We start from the raw sequence: 19,541 nt of genomic DNA on the forward strand, positions 1-19,541 counted from the left end.
AGTGTTGTCTAGGCCTGGCTCCTGGCTGTTAAATACAATCTTTGTTCTGCATGTTGCAGTGAACTCATTAAGTATTAAGGACATTAAGGAGATAAAAAATGTACTAAAGAAATTTCTAAATTGCTCTTTGCCTGTGAAACGGTGTTTGACCTTTAGATCCGCACATGCGTATATATTCATGACTGAGAGTGCAAGTAGCCTGCTACCTTTTAGATTTACGAACTATTATTCTCTAGCTTCACCTACTCATAACATAATAACAGAAATTCAACAACTATAGAGACATTGCAAGAATTATTTGCACAGTGTTTCTAAAAAAGCCACAATTTTGGTGCCTATGTAGTCCTGTTTCAGGAAAAGATGATTGAACCATAAATCATGGTTGAAAATATATGTAGTTGAGAAGAAGAAATCAGATTATGAATCTGTCTTTCCCCTAAATGTTTTCATAATATAATTTCTGTGTGTAAAATGACTTTGTTTTTGTCAAATGAAAATAGGCAAACACTTTCATGCTACAATGGCTGACTGATAGCAAGTTTAACCCCAAATGAATGCCTGACATCTAAAAGCATGTAGTGCTGATAAAATCTTGAGCTATTTCTAAACTTATGAGGTAGAATCCACAATGCTTGAGCAAATTCAGATATTTGTTTCCCTGAGGATCATCATTAGAGTTCAAAGTTTTTCTATCAATTGTAAGAAATGGAACTAAATTAAAAGATATTAGAATGAATGACAACACTTCAAAAGAGGGTATTTGTGATTTAGCGCTTGAAATCATTTTTCTACACATTTATCAGCACTCTTCCATGAATACTTTTTTTTTTCACATTTGGCAAAAATACCCCTGTAAGATTAGTAATAATTTTAGACTAAGTTAGAAAAAGAAAAAAAAAAAAAGAATTAAGTCATGAAGAATGGAGAAACACAATAGTGATTGCATGACTTTTGTTGCATGTTGACATCTGCTTGAATGAGAAGGTGCTCACCTGACAGCTGTAATCTGGTCTTCAACTTCATAAACACCCAGCTTTCGATACACTGCATACAGGAGTTTGTCACCTTGGAAAGCTGTTCCTCGACCATCCACCAAGGCAATGACCATCCCTTCCTTACTTGCAAGATAAGATATCCAATTAACAGCAAATACAGACCTTACACTCTGACTGCAGGGACCACCATACCTAAAGGAAAAAAAAAAAAGAATCTTTGATTTCTTTGTAAAACTCTATTTCCCATCCTGGCCAAGCATTGCTTCTAGTAATTCCAGTACAATTATGTGATAAAATAACAATGGCGTTAGAACTGGCTCCAAATCAAGAGGAGTCCAGGCTTTTCCCAGAGGTTTGCTACAAGGAAGTTGTTTTGGGACACAGCCTCTCCTATTCCCCAAAACGGATACATCTAGGGTTGGCATTTCAAGGAATATGTGTGGGTTTTTCGTCATTTCTGCCACCTGCCACTTGCTAAAAGCAGACATAAGATATACTAAAAAAAATGCATGGTGTTTTAAGCAAATTGTGTGTAGGTCAGCACTGATTTTGGGTGTGATTCCACTAAATGTATTCTATTCCTTTATTTCATTTCTAACTCAATTACATAAGATGTGAAGATGATTTACAATATTTTTTGGCTGCAATTTCTCTATCTCAAAGGTATTCTGACACATTCGGCAAATTGCCATACAAAGGAAATTTAACACAGCCAATGCAAGCAAGTCCAGCTAAAATCTCAAAACTTCCTCAATCTATTTTAAATAGCCATATTTTATTTACTCTGATTAGTTGAAGAATATATAAAAACAGCATCAATAGGAACTGTTACCAAGGAGAATGGTTCATTCTATTTCATAAATGTGTATTTCATCTAACATATTTTCAGTAAATAGTTTTTACACCAAAGAAAATATTACATACACTTGAATTAGCAAGGGATACTTCTTTGATCTGTCAAATTGAGGAGGAAGAATCATCTTGTACCATAAAGCTTTGAGGAAAAAAAAAGGAGAAAAATCTTCATTCCACAGTACTCATAGCATCATTTATTATCTTTAATAGCAATATATGCCATAAAATCAATTTTCAACTACTAAATTGTTAAGAATTGAGGATATATTAAAAGTAACTTTTATTAAATTTTTGTGTTAAATGTATAAATGACTAGAAATCTTGAATTACTATTTGTTCTAGAAGGACACATTTTAAAATTAAAATTAGATAAGCTCTTTTTGAAAAATGTCAATGTGGAAAGGAAGCTATTGAAAATGTATAAGATCAACCATGTTTACAAACATATTAAAGATATTTAGTAAAACTAAAAATTGTTACCATAACATTATTTTAAATGAAATCCTGTAATATTAATAGATCACAGAATTTGCACTGTAACGTTCACCCTATGCTTTTTTAAAAGCAAGAAAATTGCTCAGCTTCATATCTATAAACGAGAAAGTTTTTAAAAGATCTTACTAATTTCATCTACTTCAAGTTTCTTAATTTCCTCTTTAGGCAGCTGGATATTTTTCAAAGCATTTTCCAATTCCTTGTTTTCTTCCAGGATTTTAATTTCTGAAAAAAAGTTAAATGTTCATTTTTAATCAATAGTATTTCCATAAACAATTTTTTCCCTTAAATTCCTTTGACTTCAATATGGGTGAAACTGAAACTGTGAAAAGCTTGCTTAAGAAGTGACGTTTCATATTGACAAATGTATTTATAATCAGCCTTTAGACCATAATCAGCCTTTAGGAAGGACATCACATTTGAATCACTGTGTCTTTAACTAATTCTAACAGCATCAAAACACATTTTGAGCAAGATCACAGGAGCAACAATGTTTATTCAATCACGTTTTCCCATCTAAAACTGTTTTGTTTTTAAGTTTAAAGCCATGACCTACCTAAGCAGGTGATATTTATTTTATCATATACTAAAAAAAATGTAGTGGAAATACAATCTGGATTACTGGGGCCTCAAATTTAAAATAATTAATTGTGCAATTTCAAAATTTGTTTTTTAATTTTTAATGTGTAAAGTTGAATATTATTTCTGTGATTTTAAAAATCTTTCTTTCTTACACTTTCCTGTTGTACTTGATTAATATAGGACATTCTCCTTTTTTTGGAAATTGAATTATTGTGTATGCTATTCTTTCAGATCCTTTCTCTCAAGGTAGTGATATATCTGAGTAAGACGACAATATATATTGTGTATACACACACACACTATGCTCTTTCTCTGTCTTAAATCTTTAAAAAATCTAAAACCTGCTATTTATACTTCAGCTCAGTTATATTTCACACTTTAATATTTGAAAAGGAAGAAATCCATTGATCTCTTGAATCTGTAGATTGGTAATACATGCAAATAGGTTTCTAGCAATAGAGGGCTTTTTATAGACTTTATTTTGAACTTGGGATTGACATCAGCATTTTTTAGGGAAAAGTTAGTCTTTCAAATAGTATGTGGAGTTTTAGCTTTATATTTTAAAAGAGGGGCTGGATGACTTGTGAGGTATATTTATTGCTACAAAAGATGTCCATGGACTTCTTGTTTTTATGCCTTTTTGAAAGAGTGGTCTCTGAAGAGAGAGAGCTGGAGGAGTGCTTGTAACTATACTAAGTTTGCCAAACCACTTCTCTTGTAACTCTCAGTTTTCATATACTCATGGCATTTTGCTCCAACATGTTATATTTAATCTTAGCACAAGTATAGATGTTTTGGGTATGATTTGTATAAGATACATAATGAATTTCACATTAACTTTGGGTAATCCATCAGGGAAGAGATACTTGTGACACCTTAAAAGTTAAAACCAAAAAAGTAAAATGAATACACAATTCTAAGTACAGTAGAGCCAACCCTTCATTCTTGCGTGGATTCTATGTGTGGAGCTGCCATGGATAAATAGACTCCTGTGTGGATCAAGCGCACAGAGTGGCTGATTGATTGACTGGTTACTATTTGTATTATTTTACCACAAGCACTGGAAGTGGGAGACAGTATCCGGGTGTTGTCACGTGCTTATGGCTTTGACTCTTTCTCTGTTCTGTTCTTAGCTCCTGAACTTTTCTGATACATGGCTTAATGAAATGCCAAATTTAATCTAAATGCTTTTAGGGTTCAGAGTTGCATTTTTATGGATAGTGAGTGGGCAATTTTTCCACCTCTTGGAGCACAAACAGAATCTCACAGGGGGCAGTGGGGAGAGTGAGAGTTGACAGGTGGGCTTCTCAATAAGGCTGTGCATTAAAAACCTATAACCTAGCAAGGGGAGTACAGGTCAGACTATACCTTTTACTTTCTTTCATCCATCACTGTATACTCAGTACCAAGCACACACAGCACCTAGTATCTGGCATGTAGTATCTGCTCCACATGTATTTGTAGGCTCTTCATTGTGATGAAATTGAGTTATAACAGCGATGGACCTTATACTTGATTTCTGTTTGAATCATTTTAAAATGCCACATTGCTCATTAATTTAATTATGGGAAGAATCCATGGAAAGGCTGATTAATAAGGGCCTGTCATGAATTAGTTAATTTTAATGAGCATTTTCTGTGCCGAAAGCAACTAAGCTTTAACTGGGCCCTCCCTGTCAATTCCAGCTCTTCTGGATTCCCACAGAATCTGGTTCAAGTACTACCCGCTATGTTCAAATAACCCTCCCCCTCTTTGCAGGGAAAAGGAAGCCATTTCACTGTGTTCCAACTTTCATACAATTATACCAACAATTTCTTTATTCTCTCCCATCACATCACAAGAGATTAATCCTCTTATCTGTCTCTGATCTTCATCCTTTCTCAACTTCTTAGGGACCTCCCTCCTCTATGTTTTCATTCCATTTTTTCTCCTGATTTCCTCTATCAACATTCACTCATAATCAAATGTTTATCCTCTTTCAAAACCAAAATTAAACCTACATCAACTTTTTACAGCCATCATCCCACCGATCCCCTCTTCTCATCACACTCAGGCCAACTGGAAATACTGCTTTTTTTTTTTTTTTTTTTTTTTAACTTACTTATGCAGACCTAATTTTGCTTTAATCTGGCTTCCACCTCCACTGCTCCACTGAAATGGCTCTGACCAAGCTAATGTCAATCTCCCTCTTGCTAAGTCCATTAATTTAGAGCAAGTCTTCCTTCACTCTCTGCAGCATCTGGCACGGATGATTATTTCCTCCTCCTTGAGTTCTTCTCCTCCCCTGCTTTCCACAATACCATACTCTCAAGTTTATTCCCCTCCTTCTGTTCCTTCTTGGTCTCCTCTCCAGGCTCATTTTTCTCCTTCCATTTCTCAAGTGTTGATGTTCCACACAGTTTTGTTGTAGGCTCACTCCCCGCTAACCCTATCCACTCTTGTATTGTCACTCTGCTCATGCCATCCACTTCCAAGGCCTTAGTTACCACATGCTCCATAAACTAATGAGTTTCATCAGTATCTTCAGTCCAAACTGATCTTCTGACATCCAGATCCAAAATGATGTCATTACAGAGCAGCTCCACTTAGACATCCCATCAGTGCCTCAAGCTCAACATTTAAAACAAAATTCATCATCCTCCCAAAACCTGATCTCCACAGTGAATCCTCTGTCTCAGTAAAAAACCATTATCAAGCCAATCATCCAAACAGCATCAACACCTACTTCATATTCATAAGTCTTGGGCTTGTGGTAGCTATCATTAGTAAACATTTCCTAATCCCCCAAACTCAGATGAGCTGCTCTTCCTGTGGGCTTCCAGGCTTTCTGTAGTTCCCCTATCTTAGAACTTACCCCACTGTATTGTAACTGCTCATTTCCATGTTCATATTCCCTACTCATCTATAACCTCCTTGAGGACAAGGACATCATCTAACCCAGTATCTCTTTATTTTATAGATAGATCCAGGACCTAGCACAGTGCCTGGCTTAATGTGGTAGAAGTTCCATACATATTTTTAAATGAGATTGCTGACACCAAATGCGATGTAAACAAGAGACACAGCATCTGCTCCAAAACAGCAGTTGAACATTTACTATCAAAAATACAAACTTCCAAGCATAACTTAAGATATACCATATTAAAATCTTTGGGGAAGGCCTAGGAATCTGTATTTATAATGAACATAGGAGAATAATTTCACATTAGGTAAGTTGTGGAACTGTGCTCTGAAAGAATTTGAATTCTATTTTTTCAGTTAGCACTTATTTAATTACATCTGACATATCTGAGGATGTACCTATTTTGTAAATAGTGAGTGAAATAAAGGAACTTCAAAATCAGTACAGAGATCTGCCAGGAATCTAAGAAGGATCTCAAGAAAGTAGAAATCCATGCTATGGAAAAAGAAAGGCTGGCTATTATTTTGAGTCTTGATAAAATGGGAATTATACACTGATGGTGATTTCTATTAAAACAAAACGTTGTCGACTTGAAATCCATTTCACTGACTGAGATGGTCAAATTAAGAAACATAATCGTTATTCTTACAAGTATTTCCTTATTAGACACAAGGTTTAAAAAAAATCTTAAAATGAAACTAAATTCACAGTCCCATTATCACAATGCCTGTCCTGTCCAGAGTTCCCAAATTGATTCTGTTTTTTTTTCTCATTATTTTCACCTATACTTGAGCCATTGAGCTGACAGCCAAACTAATCCCAAGGCAGTCTCCTGACTTGTCACCAAAGCTGTCCAGGAGCAATCGCAGGCATGAGTGCTGAAGAAAGTGGCATCTGCCTCATTGTCCCTGGCCTCCAACAACTCCAACCCTATAATGTTGTTTAATAGTAAATCGAAAGATAATGGAGAGCCAGCAGGAGAGTATCAGAGCAATTAGACACTCGGACAACTCTGTTGAGAGCAAAACCAGTCGTCTTTGAGATGTGAACTATTTTGAACCAATATCACAAATACAGGATAGAGGAGGACTGTCTTGATAGCAGTTGAAAATGGAAAGAGCCTCCAAATTTCAGGGCGTTCATACGTGGCAACAATGTGATGTAGCTGTTAAAACAAAAAAAGCTGGCGTGACAGTCACCCTCTGCTCTGAACTGAAGAAGTTACACGTAGAATTTGTTTCCGGTTTGGGATGTTACCACACACACACACACACACACACACACACAAACAACCCCCTACCCCCAACCCCCTGAGCAAAAAAAAAAAAAAAAAAAAACCTAGAAATTCTATTTTGGAAGGAAGATCGTACTGAATGTGCTAAGTTTTTTCCCAATTCTAATCTGTGCTTTTTATAAGGCTGATTGGAGAAGATAGAATTAAACCCTCTGATATAACTCATCTGTGTTATGCCAGGTTCTCACTGCAAAGAATTATTAAATTTCATAGGATCTTGTTTGACCCAAATAATATCCAAATCTGTGCAATAATAAGTGGTGTGATAACAGGATTCCACCGCAGTTCCCTTGGTGGTGTGGAGAAACTGTCCTGCTTTCTCTTGCGGAGCATCGTAGAGAGTTCAGGATTACTTGAGACAAGATAAATAGCATGCAAGAGAGAGTACCTTGATCAGTGCGTCCGTCATGAAGGGTGGAAATGGGGATGCCTGGGCCTGTGTGCAGGATGAAAACAAAATCATGGCTTAGTGTTAAAATAACACTTTGTTTTCAAGACGGGCTGCTGGTAGTATTTGTGATTAGTGTCAAGTGCCAGTACATCTTTTAATTCTGCAGCTATTTTTTTCCCCATAGAGAAGAAAACATCACTTTTAAGTTACATTTAAACAATACATGAGATCAAAGCCCACTCAAAGAACAGCTGTGAGAGAGGCCTCGCCTGTGCACTTTTCCAAGACTAATCCTGAATCGTTAATATCTAATTACACAAATGCACCCCAGAAGCTGCAGTGACAAATGGCCTTCTGGGAAGATGTCATGCTGTATTGGGCCAGTTTTGGCTGTGTCTTTATTATCAAACAACCTTCACCAGTACCCAGATTGTATTTTCAATCTGGTTTCTTGGTTCAATGTTCAGCTTATTGAGATGGGTAAAATCTAGTATTTCTTCCATGTGGTAATACAGGCAGAAATCTATATGAGATACACTTCCTTTTAAAATATGCTGTGGCAGGTCCCTGGGAAGCAGTCCTGGAAGGAGGTTTGTGGGGGTGGTATTGGGATGCACACTTGTGGGGGAAGAGGAGGAAGAATGGGGCAGGGGAGGAAGGTAGATGTCACTGCTGTCACATAGAGACTCCTAGATGGCTTGTAAAATTGTCTCCAATGTGGCAACAAGGCCGGCCTTTACCCCCTAGCATGGAGCAGTCATTGGATGTGGCCTGGGAGAAGAGAAAACTCCAGTGTGTTGGGGAGAGTTAGGGTTAGGGGGCTGTTCAGCTGTAAGCTGTCAGCCACTAGCACTCTCATAGCTGAAGAAATGACTGAGTCAGTCCTGAAGATAGGGATGAAGGGATCTGGCTGGCACACCAGTGTCCACTACATATTCCAACATGCATTCAGCTTCTCTATGCAGAAACTGGCCATTTTTAGCCAGATATACAAATAATTAAAAACGAATTATTCCTTACTTGAAATACAGGATCAAATAATGTCTGGAAATAAATCTTTTAAGCATAAATTTGCTCCATCAGTAGGTTAAAAGCAACAAATGTGGAGGTTGGAGGTACATGTTCATTTCCCCCCCCCCCCAAGATAGGGTGAGGATGCTACCTTCTATGTGGAGGGAACCCATTAGAGTAGCATGCTTGGCCCATGCAAAGCAGAGGAGAAATGAATTTTTTGTAGAGTTCTGAGAAGACTTGGGTATGAGTAGCTCCTTCTGTCTTGCTTCTGGCATCTTTCTGCCTGCAGAGAACATGCTTTTGATCTGTTCCTCGGTGCTGTACCTGTGCCAGTGCCAAGCCCCATGGAGGAAGATGGTGGCTGCCCTGTCATACCCGTATTTGTGTAAATATAATTCTGGGATGCAATATTGGGAAACCACACAGCTTTACCACATTTTCCAACTAGCCTTTACAAGTAATAAAGATAATATTTTGGTTTCCTGCTTGAATCCTAGTCTAATTTGGAAATGAGGAAGAAGGATAGTATTTATTAGGCTCCCTCAAGACCCAAAAGTTCCTGTGTGGAATCTCAGAATTTTATAGAATGTTATTGCAGAGATTTTCACTTTGGCCAGTTTTTCATCAAAGTTATGAAAAAGGACAAACACACATATTATATTTTCAGCCAGAGTGCAAAGAAATGAGACATGAATATAAATTTCTAGAGTCTAATCAACCAGGATCTACCCTGTGGAATTTTCGTGGGTGTGTAGTTTCAATAACGGAAACTTGCACATTTTTTTTTTTTTTTTTTTGCCTAAAAAATGAGATAAATAAATGACTGACTGCATTTGACACTGGACGGAAGGTGTGATCCTAGTGGCCTAAACATCAATCCTTGAGAAGCCTACCTTGCATGCTTTTGTTCCATCAGCATCATCGATATGATTTTACCTGTTTTGATCCTATCATCTGGGACTTACTAACCATCCCTCGGGAGAGTTTGAAGTTACATAATGAGGCTTTACTCTTAGTCCCGAAGGGAAAGATTTCAAGGTTTTTCCTATGATGGCGCAGTGACTCATTTTACTGGAGCTTCAAAAACACCAGACGATGTGATGCTTCCCACACAGTATATTTTTTGCTAAATGGGAAATTACCATACTGCCGAGGAAGAGTGAGTGGTGGAAAAGTCAGGCGATTCAAGTTCTAGAAAGGACTCTTCCACCAACTTTTGATGAGAGCTTAGGCTTTTATTCTTCATCTCTTCAGTGGGCACACAGGCTCAAGTATATATTAGGAAGACAAACTAATATAAAATGTGAGATAGTGCCTTCCAAAAACATTAAAGCATTATAGAAATGCAGAATGCATACACATATAAATGCATGGATGTAAATGTAGTGTCACTGATGCATTCATCAGCAAATACATCAGTATAAAACCAGTTTTTTGGTAGACTTTGCAAGGGACGGCAATATTACCTCATATCTATGTTAATTCCACAAGCATTGAATGTCTATTGTGTATTAGACATTCTTCTTGGTCTTAGAAATACAAAGATTAAAAGAAAGTAGCCCCTGCCTTCCAGAAGAAAAAGATAGATAAACAGATGACTCAGTATGGTTAGCTCAATGATACTATGTGCCTGGCATGTAAGCTTTCAATCTATGTTGCATAAATACATAGCTTAGGTTGAAAAATGTTGCATAGAACTTGAGAGGGACGTTTAATGCATACCTTTAAATGTCAGTAACCACAATCAGCACATATGGTCATGAACAACAATCTCTTGACATTTCAAAGATGCCACTGACCAAACATTTTATGAAAGTGTTATTTCAAACTGACATCTTTGTGCTATCTTGAAGGGAGCATTTGGGTTAAAATGCTTATTCATGTCCACATAGTCAAATGAGCTGCAGCTCAGGTTCAGGGGCCAGGTGGCTGGACTGAGGGAAGTGGCATGTTAGGGTAGCCTTCACTCTGGTTCCCTTTATGGGATCTTCAGGGCCTCTGCAACTGAACCGGGATATCAAGCAGCCAAAGATTCCATTTGTTCTTTAAGCCACATACCCCCACCAGGGGAGCTGATACTAAAATAGGAGGGTAGTATACATTTTGTAATACCTTTTTCCAAGTACTCTAACTCCCAGCTCCAAATTAGGAATAAGCTGGGGGAGGTGACAGAGATTGGAGAATTAGAGATTCCCAAGTCAGTTTTCCAAATCTCCATAATGACTTAGACACCAACATATTTCATTGATCTATATTGGCCTCTTAACCTAACCTGTTTTATTGTTTGCCACATGCTCAAGATATAGATAAAAGGTTGTGCATAAAATAAAATTGTATGGGTAGAAATTATTCATTAAATGTACGTATGTCCTAAACAATCAGGAAATGTTTCGTAGATTTTCTTACTTATGGCTTGTTATATTTGAATGTATTACTCACGATGTTTTCCAAATTTAGAAAGGACATCTTGAGTGACAAAGGTTCATTTTCTATCCCCATTGAAATTACAGTTTGAGGAATGATTGACCTCCGAGGTGGGGATCTCAGGTTTCTAAGCCTTTGTCCATTCCCCCGGCTATGAGAGTTTGATATTTCTCTGGGAGAAGGGGGCAGAGAGTCCAGCAACCATTTTATCAGAGAACATTTCTTTTATTGCTATTGCTCAAATCCTGTGAAGCCTAGCTGATAGGTTGCCTCTGCATGCAATCTTAGTGCTGTGGAATGCGGTGGTTGAGAGCATGGGACTTAGAGGCAACAGACCCTTGCTTCAATCCTGGCTGATGCTTAGCCGCAGTGTGGACCTTTGGCAAGTTACTCTGTTTCCCCGAGCTCTGTTTCCTCAGCTGCAAAAAAGTGAAGATAATAATACCCTCCTATCCTCCTTTCATTTCTTTTCTATAAACACAAGATAAGATTCTTACATATAACAAGTGCTCATTAACTGTAGCTAAGAATTGATCAGATAGAGGTGAGGAGGATGACAACAATGCCCGTGGGGATGGTGTGCTTGTGTGAGGTCCGTTACCTACCATAGCAGACAAGTGCATAGTACTTGGCGTAGTCGCTGAAACTTGCTGTGTAATATTGGCACCTTTCTTTCCTTAGATGGCAAGTAACACACTTCTTGCTTGGAGGATAGCTTCCAATGCTAATTCTAGAGGGAAATGAAAATAAAACTAAGCTGAAATTTTGAGATTGTATTTATCAAAATGTACTACTCCATGTAAAGTGACTAATTTACATATTGACATCAAACCCACTCTATTTTTCTGTTGCCAATATCATTTAAAGTAAAGGGGAATCACAGTATTTTGATGTAGCTTGATTTTTGATCCATCTTTGCCTTAATAGGCACAAACCTTGAGGAAGAAGCCCTATGTGGTTTCCCTGGAGTGGGAGAAATATCTAACACCTCAAATGGCAGTGAGGTAGTCATTTCCCATAACCATTCATCTTTTACACTTTACAAAGTGCTTGGGAATGCATAGTTCTTCATCTTCCTATCTCTCTGTTTCCACCCCATGGCAAAACATAGAAGGAAAATCTGGCAGTATTACCAAGAAAGAGTCCCTGTTCTTACCATATATCAGGAAGGGTAAATTAATAATAGGCAAATTAGAAATAAGAAATGACAATTCTAAGTGCCTCCTGTGCCTTCATTCCTTTCAGCAGGAAATTTGGGCTCGTGGAAGCTCAGGCTAGGAATGCCCCCTCCACACAGTCTACACAAGCCAATCTGTCCTGCCCACATTGCCCCCACACTCACTCTGCAGAGTCATCTGTGTGGTTCCTGAACAGAGCGATTGGCTTCAATACACAAACTCAGGGACCTTATCCTACACCCTCAGAATCAGAATTCCATGTGGAGGAGTTTAGATGATGTCATGCCAGGGTCTGGACAGGTCAGGACCCCATGGTGGCTGTCAGGGTCTCCTGTGCCACCTCTGAGTTTCTTCTGCTGCTGTCCCTGACTTTGCCTTGGGCATGGCAGAGAGTGGCCAGGCCAGAGACATTGCTGGACCCAGAGAGTGATTCTTCTTCACGCATAAAGTAAGATCACGATCCAGGAGGGAACAGAGAAATATGACAGAGGGCAAATTTATTTCCTCTGTTAGGGTTAGTATGTTAGCGTATGTCCCTATTTGGGTGTGACCTTGGAAACATTAGGCAGGCAGTTAATAGCAAGGGCTCAGAGATCAGCATGCCCAGGTACAAATCCTGGCTCCAACAACATTACCTGCCTCATAGTGCTGTAGGAATTAAATGAAATTACATATGTCAGTCAGATTAAAAGGTGCCTGGCATATAATAGACTACTGGCATGTAGTAACTATCGCTTTCCTTTCCACATCCAGAAAGGGCTGTCGAGGGCACCATTTCAGTCATCAAGGGGACAACTGGACTGAATTTAAGCACTAATATAGGGACAGGGATGGGTGGTGCCAAAGTGAGCCAGAGTGAAGGAAATCACATATTATCAGAATAAAAACAATGCCTGGTTCATACTGGGTATTCAGCAAATGTGTGTTAAATAAAGAAATGTCCTCAATTTAACTATATGTAGTTAAAGTGTTTAGTACCAAAATAGTATTTAGTATTTATATGAGCATTAGAATTTCTTGTTTTTTCCTTTTGAAAACAAATACTTTGAATTGGCTAACATTTTGAGAGTGTGTGTTTTTTATACTGATGTAGTATACAACATTCTCCAAATGTTTTCTCTCAATTCATAAATAATTTTTATTACGTGCCACAATTTAAAAATATTTTCCATCTCCTGGAGATGATGACTTTTTATATTAAAATGTCAATATACAGAAATAACAGAATGAATGGACATAAATTACCTGTAGATGTTTCTTCTTCCAGGGTAATCTTCAAATTCATTGCTAGAATAAAACCTGAAAATATATTCAGAAATTATTAAGTATTGATAAATAAGTGATAATAGAATTGTTAGTATTAATACTAATATAGTATCAATATAGGTAAGCATTCATCTAATGAAACTATTTATTAATTGGTGCTTAGGTACACAAATAACTGCTGTTAATAACCTGAACTTTGCGTGTTTATTCTGACTTCGAAATCATCAGAGGAAGATTCAATTATGCTGAATACTGTTTTTATTACAGGTATATTATATTCTGATTCATTATGAGCCATGCAAATTAACTAGGAAATTGTATTAATATCATACTTTGCCTTTTCCATGATTAAGAACAGTTTACCTGTTTCTCTGTACTATGTTATTTAATTTTATCTGTGATTCTGAACATACCTTGAATTTATTTTATAGAAACCCTGTCAATAGATAGGTTTGCTACAAATTGAGGATATCACACTGGATACCACACACAGGGCATGTAAATTTAGCCAAATGTAAAACAAGTCAGAAGAGAACATGCTTGTTACTTAAGTATCCAGGTTCTGATTCTAACCTGTCTTAAAATAGCCATGAAGTGGGAAATTCAGTTTCGTGACATGGTTTTCACTCTGCTGTATGTTCATCTGAGTATCAGAAACTGTCATTATTCTCCCCCCACGAATGTGAAAAGTTTGGGATAACTGAAATTTGATTGAATTCTCAGGACAATTAGGCAGTCCAGTTCTCACTCTGTCCTAGGTATCTTGAAAATCTTATTAGCACCAAGTAGAAGAAAAAAGCAATGGAATACAACTTGTTTATAGCACCAAATTTATCTCCCAAACTAACACCTTTCTATGCATCTTTAGTAACTTTGCGTGACTCCCATCATCCCTTTCCCTTGCCCTCCCCACATAATCTCAAACAATCTGTGAATAAAGGACTCAGGATCTTTCCCCAGCAGCCCCCTGCCGCTTCCTTGTTATGTGGAAGCTTCCCTGATTGTCTCCCTCTCTAACCTTTGCAGCTGGGTCCAGTTTGTCTCTTTTCTCTCTGTTTTCCCAGACAGTCTCCCTTCGCCAGTCCTGTTTAGCCTCCATCTGTCTTTACTGTCTATTCTGCTCTCTCTTCCATTTAGATAATGTGTGTTGAACTCCTCTGTGTCAGGCGCTGTGCTAAGTGCTAAGGACGCAAACAAAGAAGGAGGTGCAGTTTTGTCCTCAATGCATCTACTGCATTGCCACTATTCTAGTCCAAGTCTCTTATGACCAGAGCTAGGGCTCTCCGCCTTCAGTTTTTCCCCACCTCCTCAACACATCATGTCTGAAACGAATCTCCCACCAGTTTTGAGCATGTCCCTTCCCTTTACTCTAGTGATTTTAATGGCTGCTCCAAAGAAAGTCCAAACACCTTTACCCTCCTTCCAAAGATTGATAATAGATTTCTGACAGGCTTTTATTCCATGAGCCTGGACTAATGGTCCTCACCTTTTTGCTCCTAGAATTTCAGCTAATAGCGGGCAGATTTTCAGCACTAAGAGAGGATCCCTAGATGCAGATTGTATTAGAAATTATAGAAAGAAAGTATACTTTTGTGATTAGAGCAGTTTTATCATAAATGATTATTTGAAGATGGTTTATTTAAATAGTAAGCAGAATGGACTGAAGAGGAAAGAACTGTAAGAAAGCAGTCCTATGTTCAGGTTAACAATAACAGCCTTAGATTTAATGCTTTAGGATTGAATCTTAGTCTGCTACTAACTAACTGTGGCCTTTGGCCAAGTTAATTAAATTTTATGAGTATCCCTTTTCTCATCTGCAAACTTAGGATAACCATTTCTACTTTACAGTATCTGGTACACAGTAATTGCTCCATAAATGATAGCTGTTATAAATAATAATGTTCAACTTATATAACAATGAATCACTACAAAAGATGCTCCATATCTATGGGCTGCCCTCCAGGGAATTTTGAAACTTGCTCATTGCTTCAAGTGCTGAAGGGTAAAATTTGCCTTTAGAACCAGTTATTATCTTAAAATTTGTATACTTTTTATATAATTACCTACCAAATATCAGAAGAGAAATTATCACCTACTGAAGACTTTTTTCCAAAAGAAAATCATTTTGACTAGTTATTTAAAATGTACAATTGTAAATGAACTCACAACTGTCTGAATTATAGAGTAACAAAAATCTTCTTAACTAAGAGAGTTGGTACAGTATCATTTACGTCCATCGGTGCCAATTAAAACCTGAATGGTGCATCGCGCTTCGTGCAATACTTACAGTGAATCCTGTGTTACTCTGAATATATTTATGGCCTCCCACTTGCCACTTGTAATTTGAATAGCATTTTCCTATAAAAAGACAAACATTATGTTGTGTGAAACCGAGCGTTATTTGAGCAACCTCAAGTGAATGATCTTTGAGGAGATAAATCTTGGAAGGAACGTACCACAGTGTCTTTGATATAGTGAATATGTTTGTAGCCATCCTTGTCACTAAATATTTTGTAGTATGAAATGGCATCATAGCTGAAAACTGGTGTTGAAACAAAGAACTGAAAAAAATTAACAGAGGTTATGTTCAAAAGACAAACCAAACTAAAACCATAGATTTTGTTTTAATATATAAAAGCGATTTATGGTCATAGTTAGAGGAATCAGAATGTCTTGCCTCCTCTGTCTTCTGTCATTCACATCTGGAATCTCATTCTTTCAGATAAACAGCTTATGTAGTGATTCTAACAGGCACTTGAACATCCCAACCACTGCTTGGCTGCTACTGCATACCCCTGGATTCATGATGCTTAATTTGATTAAATTTCTAAGTCGAAGGTTATGTGGTTTGAAACGGAGTTGGAAGAATCACAAACGAATGTTGATATTTAACCAAACCAAACTTCAAATGAGGTATTTGACCACAGTCTGATGCTCGTTAAGACTTATACCTCTTTTAATTCTTGATTTGTCTGATGCCAAGCACCTAATACCAATCATTCAATGAAGACATTTTGAAGATGAAAAGATCATGACTTGCCAGCCACAGTTTTTAATGGTGAGGAGGGGCTTCTGGACTTGAGAGAAAAAGGTTGCCTACGTTGGGAGAGGTTTACTCCTTGAGCACAAGAAGCAGACTGCAGACTGTCCTCAATGCCCTAGTTTGACCTCTAACAGGTAACCCCACGCAGAACTTGCTGGGAACCACTTAACTACCTAAGGCACGCTAGGCTCTTTAGTGTGCCTTGAAACAGAACAAGTCACACTTCAACATTCTAAATGATAGAGATAACTGAAATTCTGCAAATGTTCTTACACTAAATTTTTGAAAATAGTTTCATACATTTCCCATTAAAAAATTAATTGGCTTGTCTTACATTTGCTGACTTTTCTTTCTCCATTGTTTGGTGAAATGATGGCAAATCATTAAAAGAATTACATGAGGAAAGAGCTACTCTACATCATGCAGAGCAAATTTAAAGCCAGCTCGCTCTAGTTGGTATCCCTCCACATGAGAACTGCATCAAGCAACAGCAACAAAAAGCTACCAGTATCTTTTAGCTAAAATACCTATCCTGGTGAGACCTAACGTGAGACCCATTGTGGAGCAAGAAGAGAGCGGGGGAAGTCACTGTAGGCTCCTTTAATGATGATCCCATATTTGATGCCTTTTTGATACAACTGATCATTATTTCTCATGAAATAATTATAATCATGTGACATTAAAATACAACTTATTTGATGTGATGTCTGTAATGGACTAAGTTCCCCCAAAATTCATGTCCACGTGGAGCCACAGAATGTGACCATTTTGGAAATGGGGTCTTTGCAGATGTGATCAAGGTAGAAATTGAAGATGTGCTCATACTGGATTAAAGTGGGCCCTAACTCTAACGACTGGTGTCCTCATAGGAGGGGAAGACACAAAGAGACACTGAGAGATACAGGGAAGAAGGCTATGTGAAGACAGAAGTAGGGATTAAAGTGACACAGCTGTGAACCAAAGAATGCCCAGGGATTTCTAGGAGCCATGAGAAGCCAGAAGAGACAGGGAGGATTCTTCTCTTGAGCCTTCCTAGGGAGCATGGCTCTGCTGACACCATGATTTCTGACTTCCAGCTTTCAGAATGACGAGAGAATAAATTTCTGTTGTTTTAAGCCACAAAGTTTGCCATAACTTATAGCAGCCCTAGGAAACAAATACAGTACCCTAAGTCTTACCACATTTACCTAGAATCAATAAATCAGTTAAATCAAATAAGCAAAAGGCCATTAACCTGAGGCTGTCTCTATAATTTGAGTTCCTATATAATGAAACACAACCTTAGTACGTATACAATCCAAAACCTAACTACAAGTCCAGCAAAAGGGTTTCAGCCAATCATAGGCAGCCATCATATCACACCACATCCAAATAAGGTAGATGCCTCATGGCTCTATGACCCAATAAGGCTGATTCCTAGTGTAGCCAACCAGTGATTTATCTACCTTGCTTCTGTGTTTGGCCTATAAAAGGTGGCAGCTCACATTGCTGGACAGAACTCTCAGAACCTCTTCTGGTTCTGAGTGCTGCCTGATTTATGAATTGTTTGTGTTCAAATAAACTCTACTACTTTTAACTTGTCTAAAGTTTTTCTTTAAAATGAAAAAATGCAATAACGAGAAACAGCTGCCTCCTTACATGATTCCTGCGTTAGTTTCATTAATAATAAGACCAACCTTGGTAGGCTTTTGCATATTGAGACTAATGCTTCCAAGTGAAATTTATAACCAAGAGGCCCAGGAATAGAAAACTCTGATTAGCAATCTTGTGGGTAGAATTTTATTACTATAAGTGTTTGACAAAATCCTTCTTTCATTTCAGAATGAAATTTCACCCTCTTATCTAAATGATAATAAACATACTAGTAACCTCTTTCAATGTCTCCTCTGTTTTTTTTAATGGAGTTTCATTCTTGTTGCCCAGGCTGGAGTGCAAAGAGCATGGTCTTGGCTCATCACAATCTCCATCTCGCGGGTGCAAGTGATTCTCCTGCCTCAGCCTCCCAAGTAGCTAGGATTACAGGCATGCACCACCATGCCCAGCTAATTTATAGTTGGTCAGGCTGACCTCAGGTGATCCACCCACCTTGGCCTCCCAAAGTGCTGGGATTACAGGTGTGAGCCACTGCACCCAGCCTATGTCTCCTTCTTATTCCTCGTTGTGAAACACAAAATTTGGTTCTACATTGCCTTAATTACTAAAATGAAACCTGAGTCACAACATTTTTTAAGGTACCACAGTAAAAAGAAAAATTGTCTGCAAGCCTGCAGTCAGTTAGTAAAGGACTTTTGAAGGAGCTTTGTTCTAGATTAAAACTTAACATCTCATTTTTATTGAAAATAAAAAAAAAAACAGGGCAGAGCATTATGTTTTAAGATATTAGAATCAGGCAAACAGGAAGAGTATTTCTGATAAGCAAGGACTGTTATCTTCTCCCCTTTCATTGCACACATTGAAGACAGCTGCTTTAGATGAACAGGTAACTTGGGTGAGGTAAAGAGAGTGTGAAATATGTCCACATTCATTTTGCTAGAGCTAGGCCCATAAAGTGTTCCGAGTTAAGTGCTTCTTGCAAGTCATACCTGGACCCTAGATAAGCACCCACATTAAGTTGTCCTCAGTTTTAATGAGGCCCTTACACTGGTTTCTTTATCATGCTTAGATTTTTTGATAGATTACTCATCTCTATATGAAGTGCAAAGCCATTTAAAATATTTTACCTGGAAGGTGAGATTATTTACTGCCATGTAATATCTTGCCATAGCTGTTAAATGACCTAAAGCGGATGCCCTAAACTGAGTGCACATTCAATCAAAAGCACAAGCTTTCAAGCATCAAGAAGAAAATTCATTTTTTTTGAACCAAGGGATTTTGCCAGCTGCCTAAAGAAGGTGTAGTGTGTTGCTTAAATTATTTTAAAATAATTGGTGTGACTTTGCAGTCTAAGCATAATGCCTTCAGTGCTTGTTCTCCAAATTTAAGGAACTAAGCACTAGGTTCCTTTGATTAACTCTTCACTTTCCTGTCTGTTCTCTACAGAGCAAAAAAAAAAAACAAAACAAAACAAAAAATGTTTCAAAAGCAAGTTTGTTGTTATTTTTC

At 37.7% G+C, this 19,541-nt stretch overlaps 1 protein-coding gene across 2 annotated transcripts in view; it reads right to left on the reverse strand.

The window, feature by feature from the left end:
• FAP (fibroblast activation protein alpha) overlaps positions 1 to 19,541 on the reverse strand; it is a 71,765-nt gene that overhangs the window by 16,470 nt on the left and 35,754 nt on the right. For both annotated transcript variants that reach the window (XM_028830766.2, XM_015110238.3), the window contains 8 exons: positions 15,853 to 15,957; positions 15,684 to 15,754; positions 13,376 to 13,429; positions 11,558 to 11,682; positions 7,512 to 7,559; positions 2,472 to 2,570; positions 1,920 to 1,989; positions 993 to 1,187 (listed from right to left, as the gene is read on the reverse strand). In XM_028830766.2, the coding sequence (XP_028686599.2) occupies positions 993 to 1,187; positions 1,920 to 1,989; positions 2,472 to 2,570; positions 7,512 to 7,559; positions 11,558 to 11,682; positions 13,376 to 13,429; positions 15,684 to 15,754; positions 15,853 to 15,957 (767 nt within the window). The remainder of the gene's footprint in view (positions 1 to 992; positions 1,188 to 1,919; positions 1,990 to 2,471; positions 2,571 to 7,511; positions 7,560 to 11,557; positions 11,683 to 13,375; positions 13,430 to 15,683; positions 15,755 to 15,852; positions 15,958 to 19,541) is intronic.

This window comes from Macaca mulatta, chromosome 12, assembly GCF_049350105.2.
Source record: "Macaca mulatta isolate MMU2019108-1 chromosome 12, T2T-MMU8v2.0, whole genome shotgun sequence".
Classification (NCBI taxonomy): Eukaryota; Metazoa; Chordata; class Mammalia; order Primates; family Cercopithecidae; genus Macaca; species Macaca mulatta.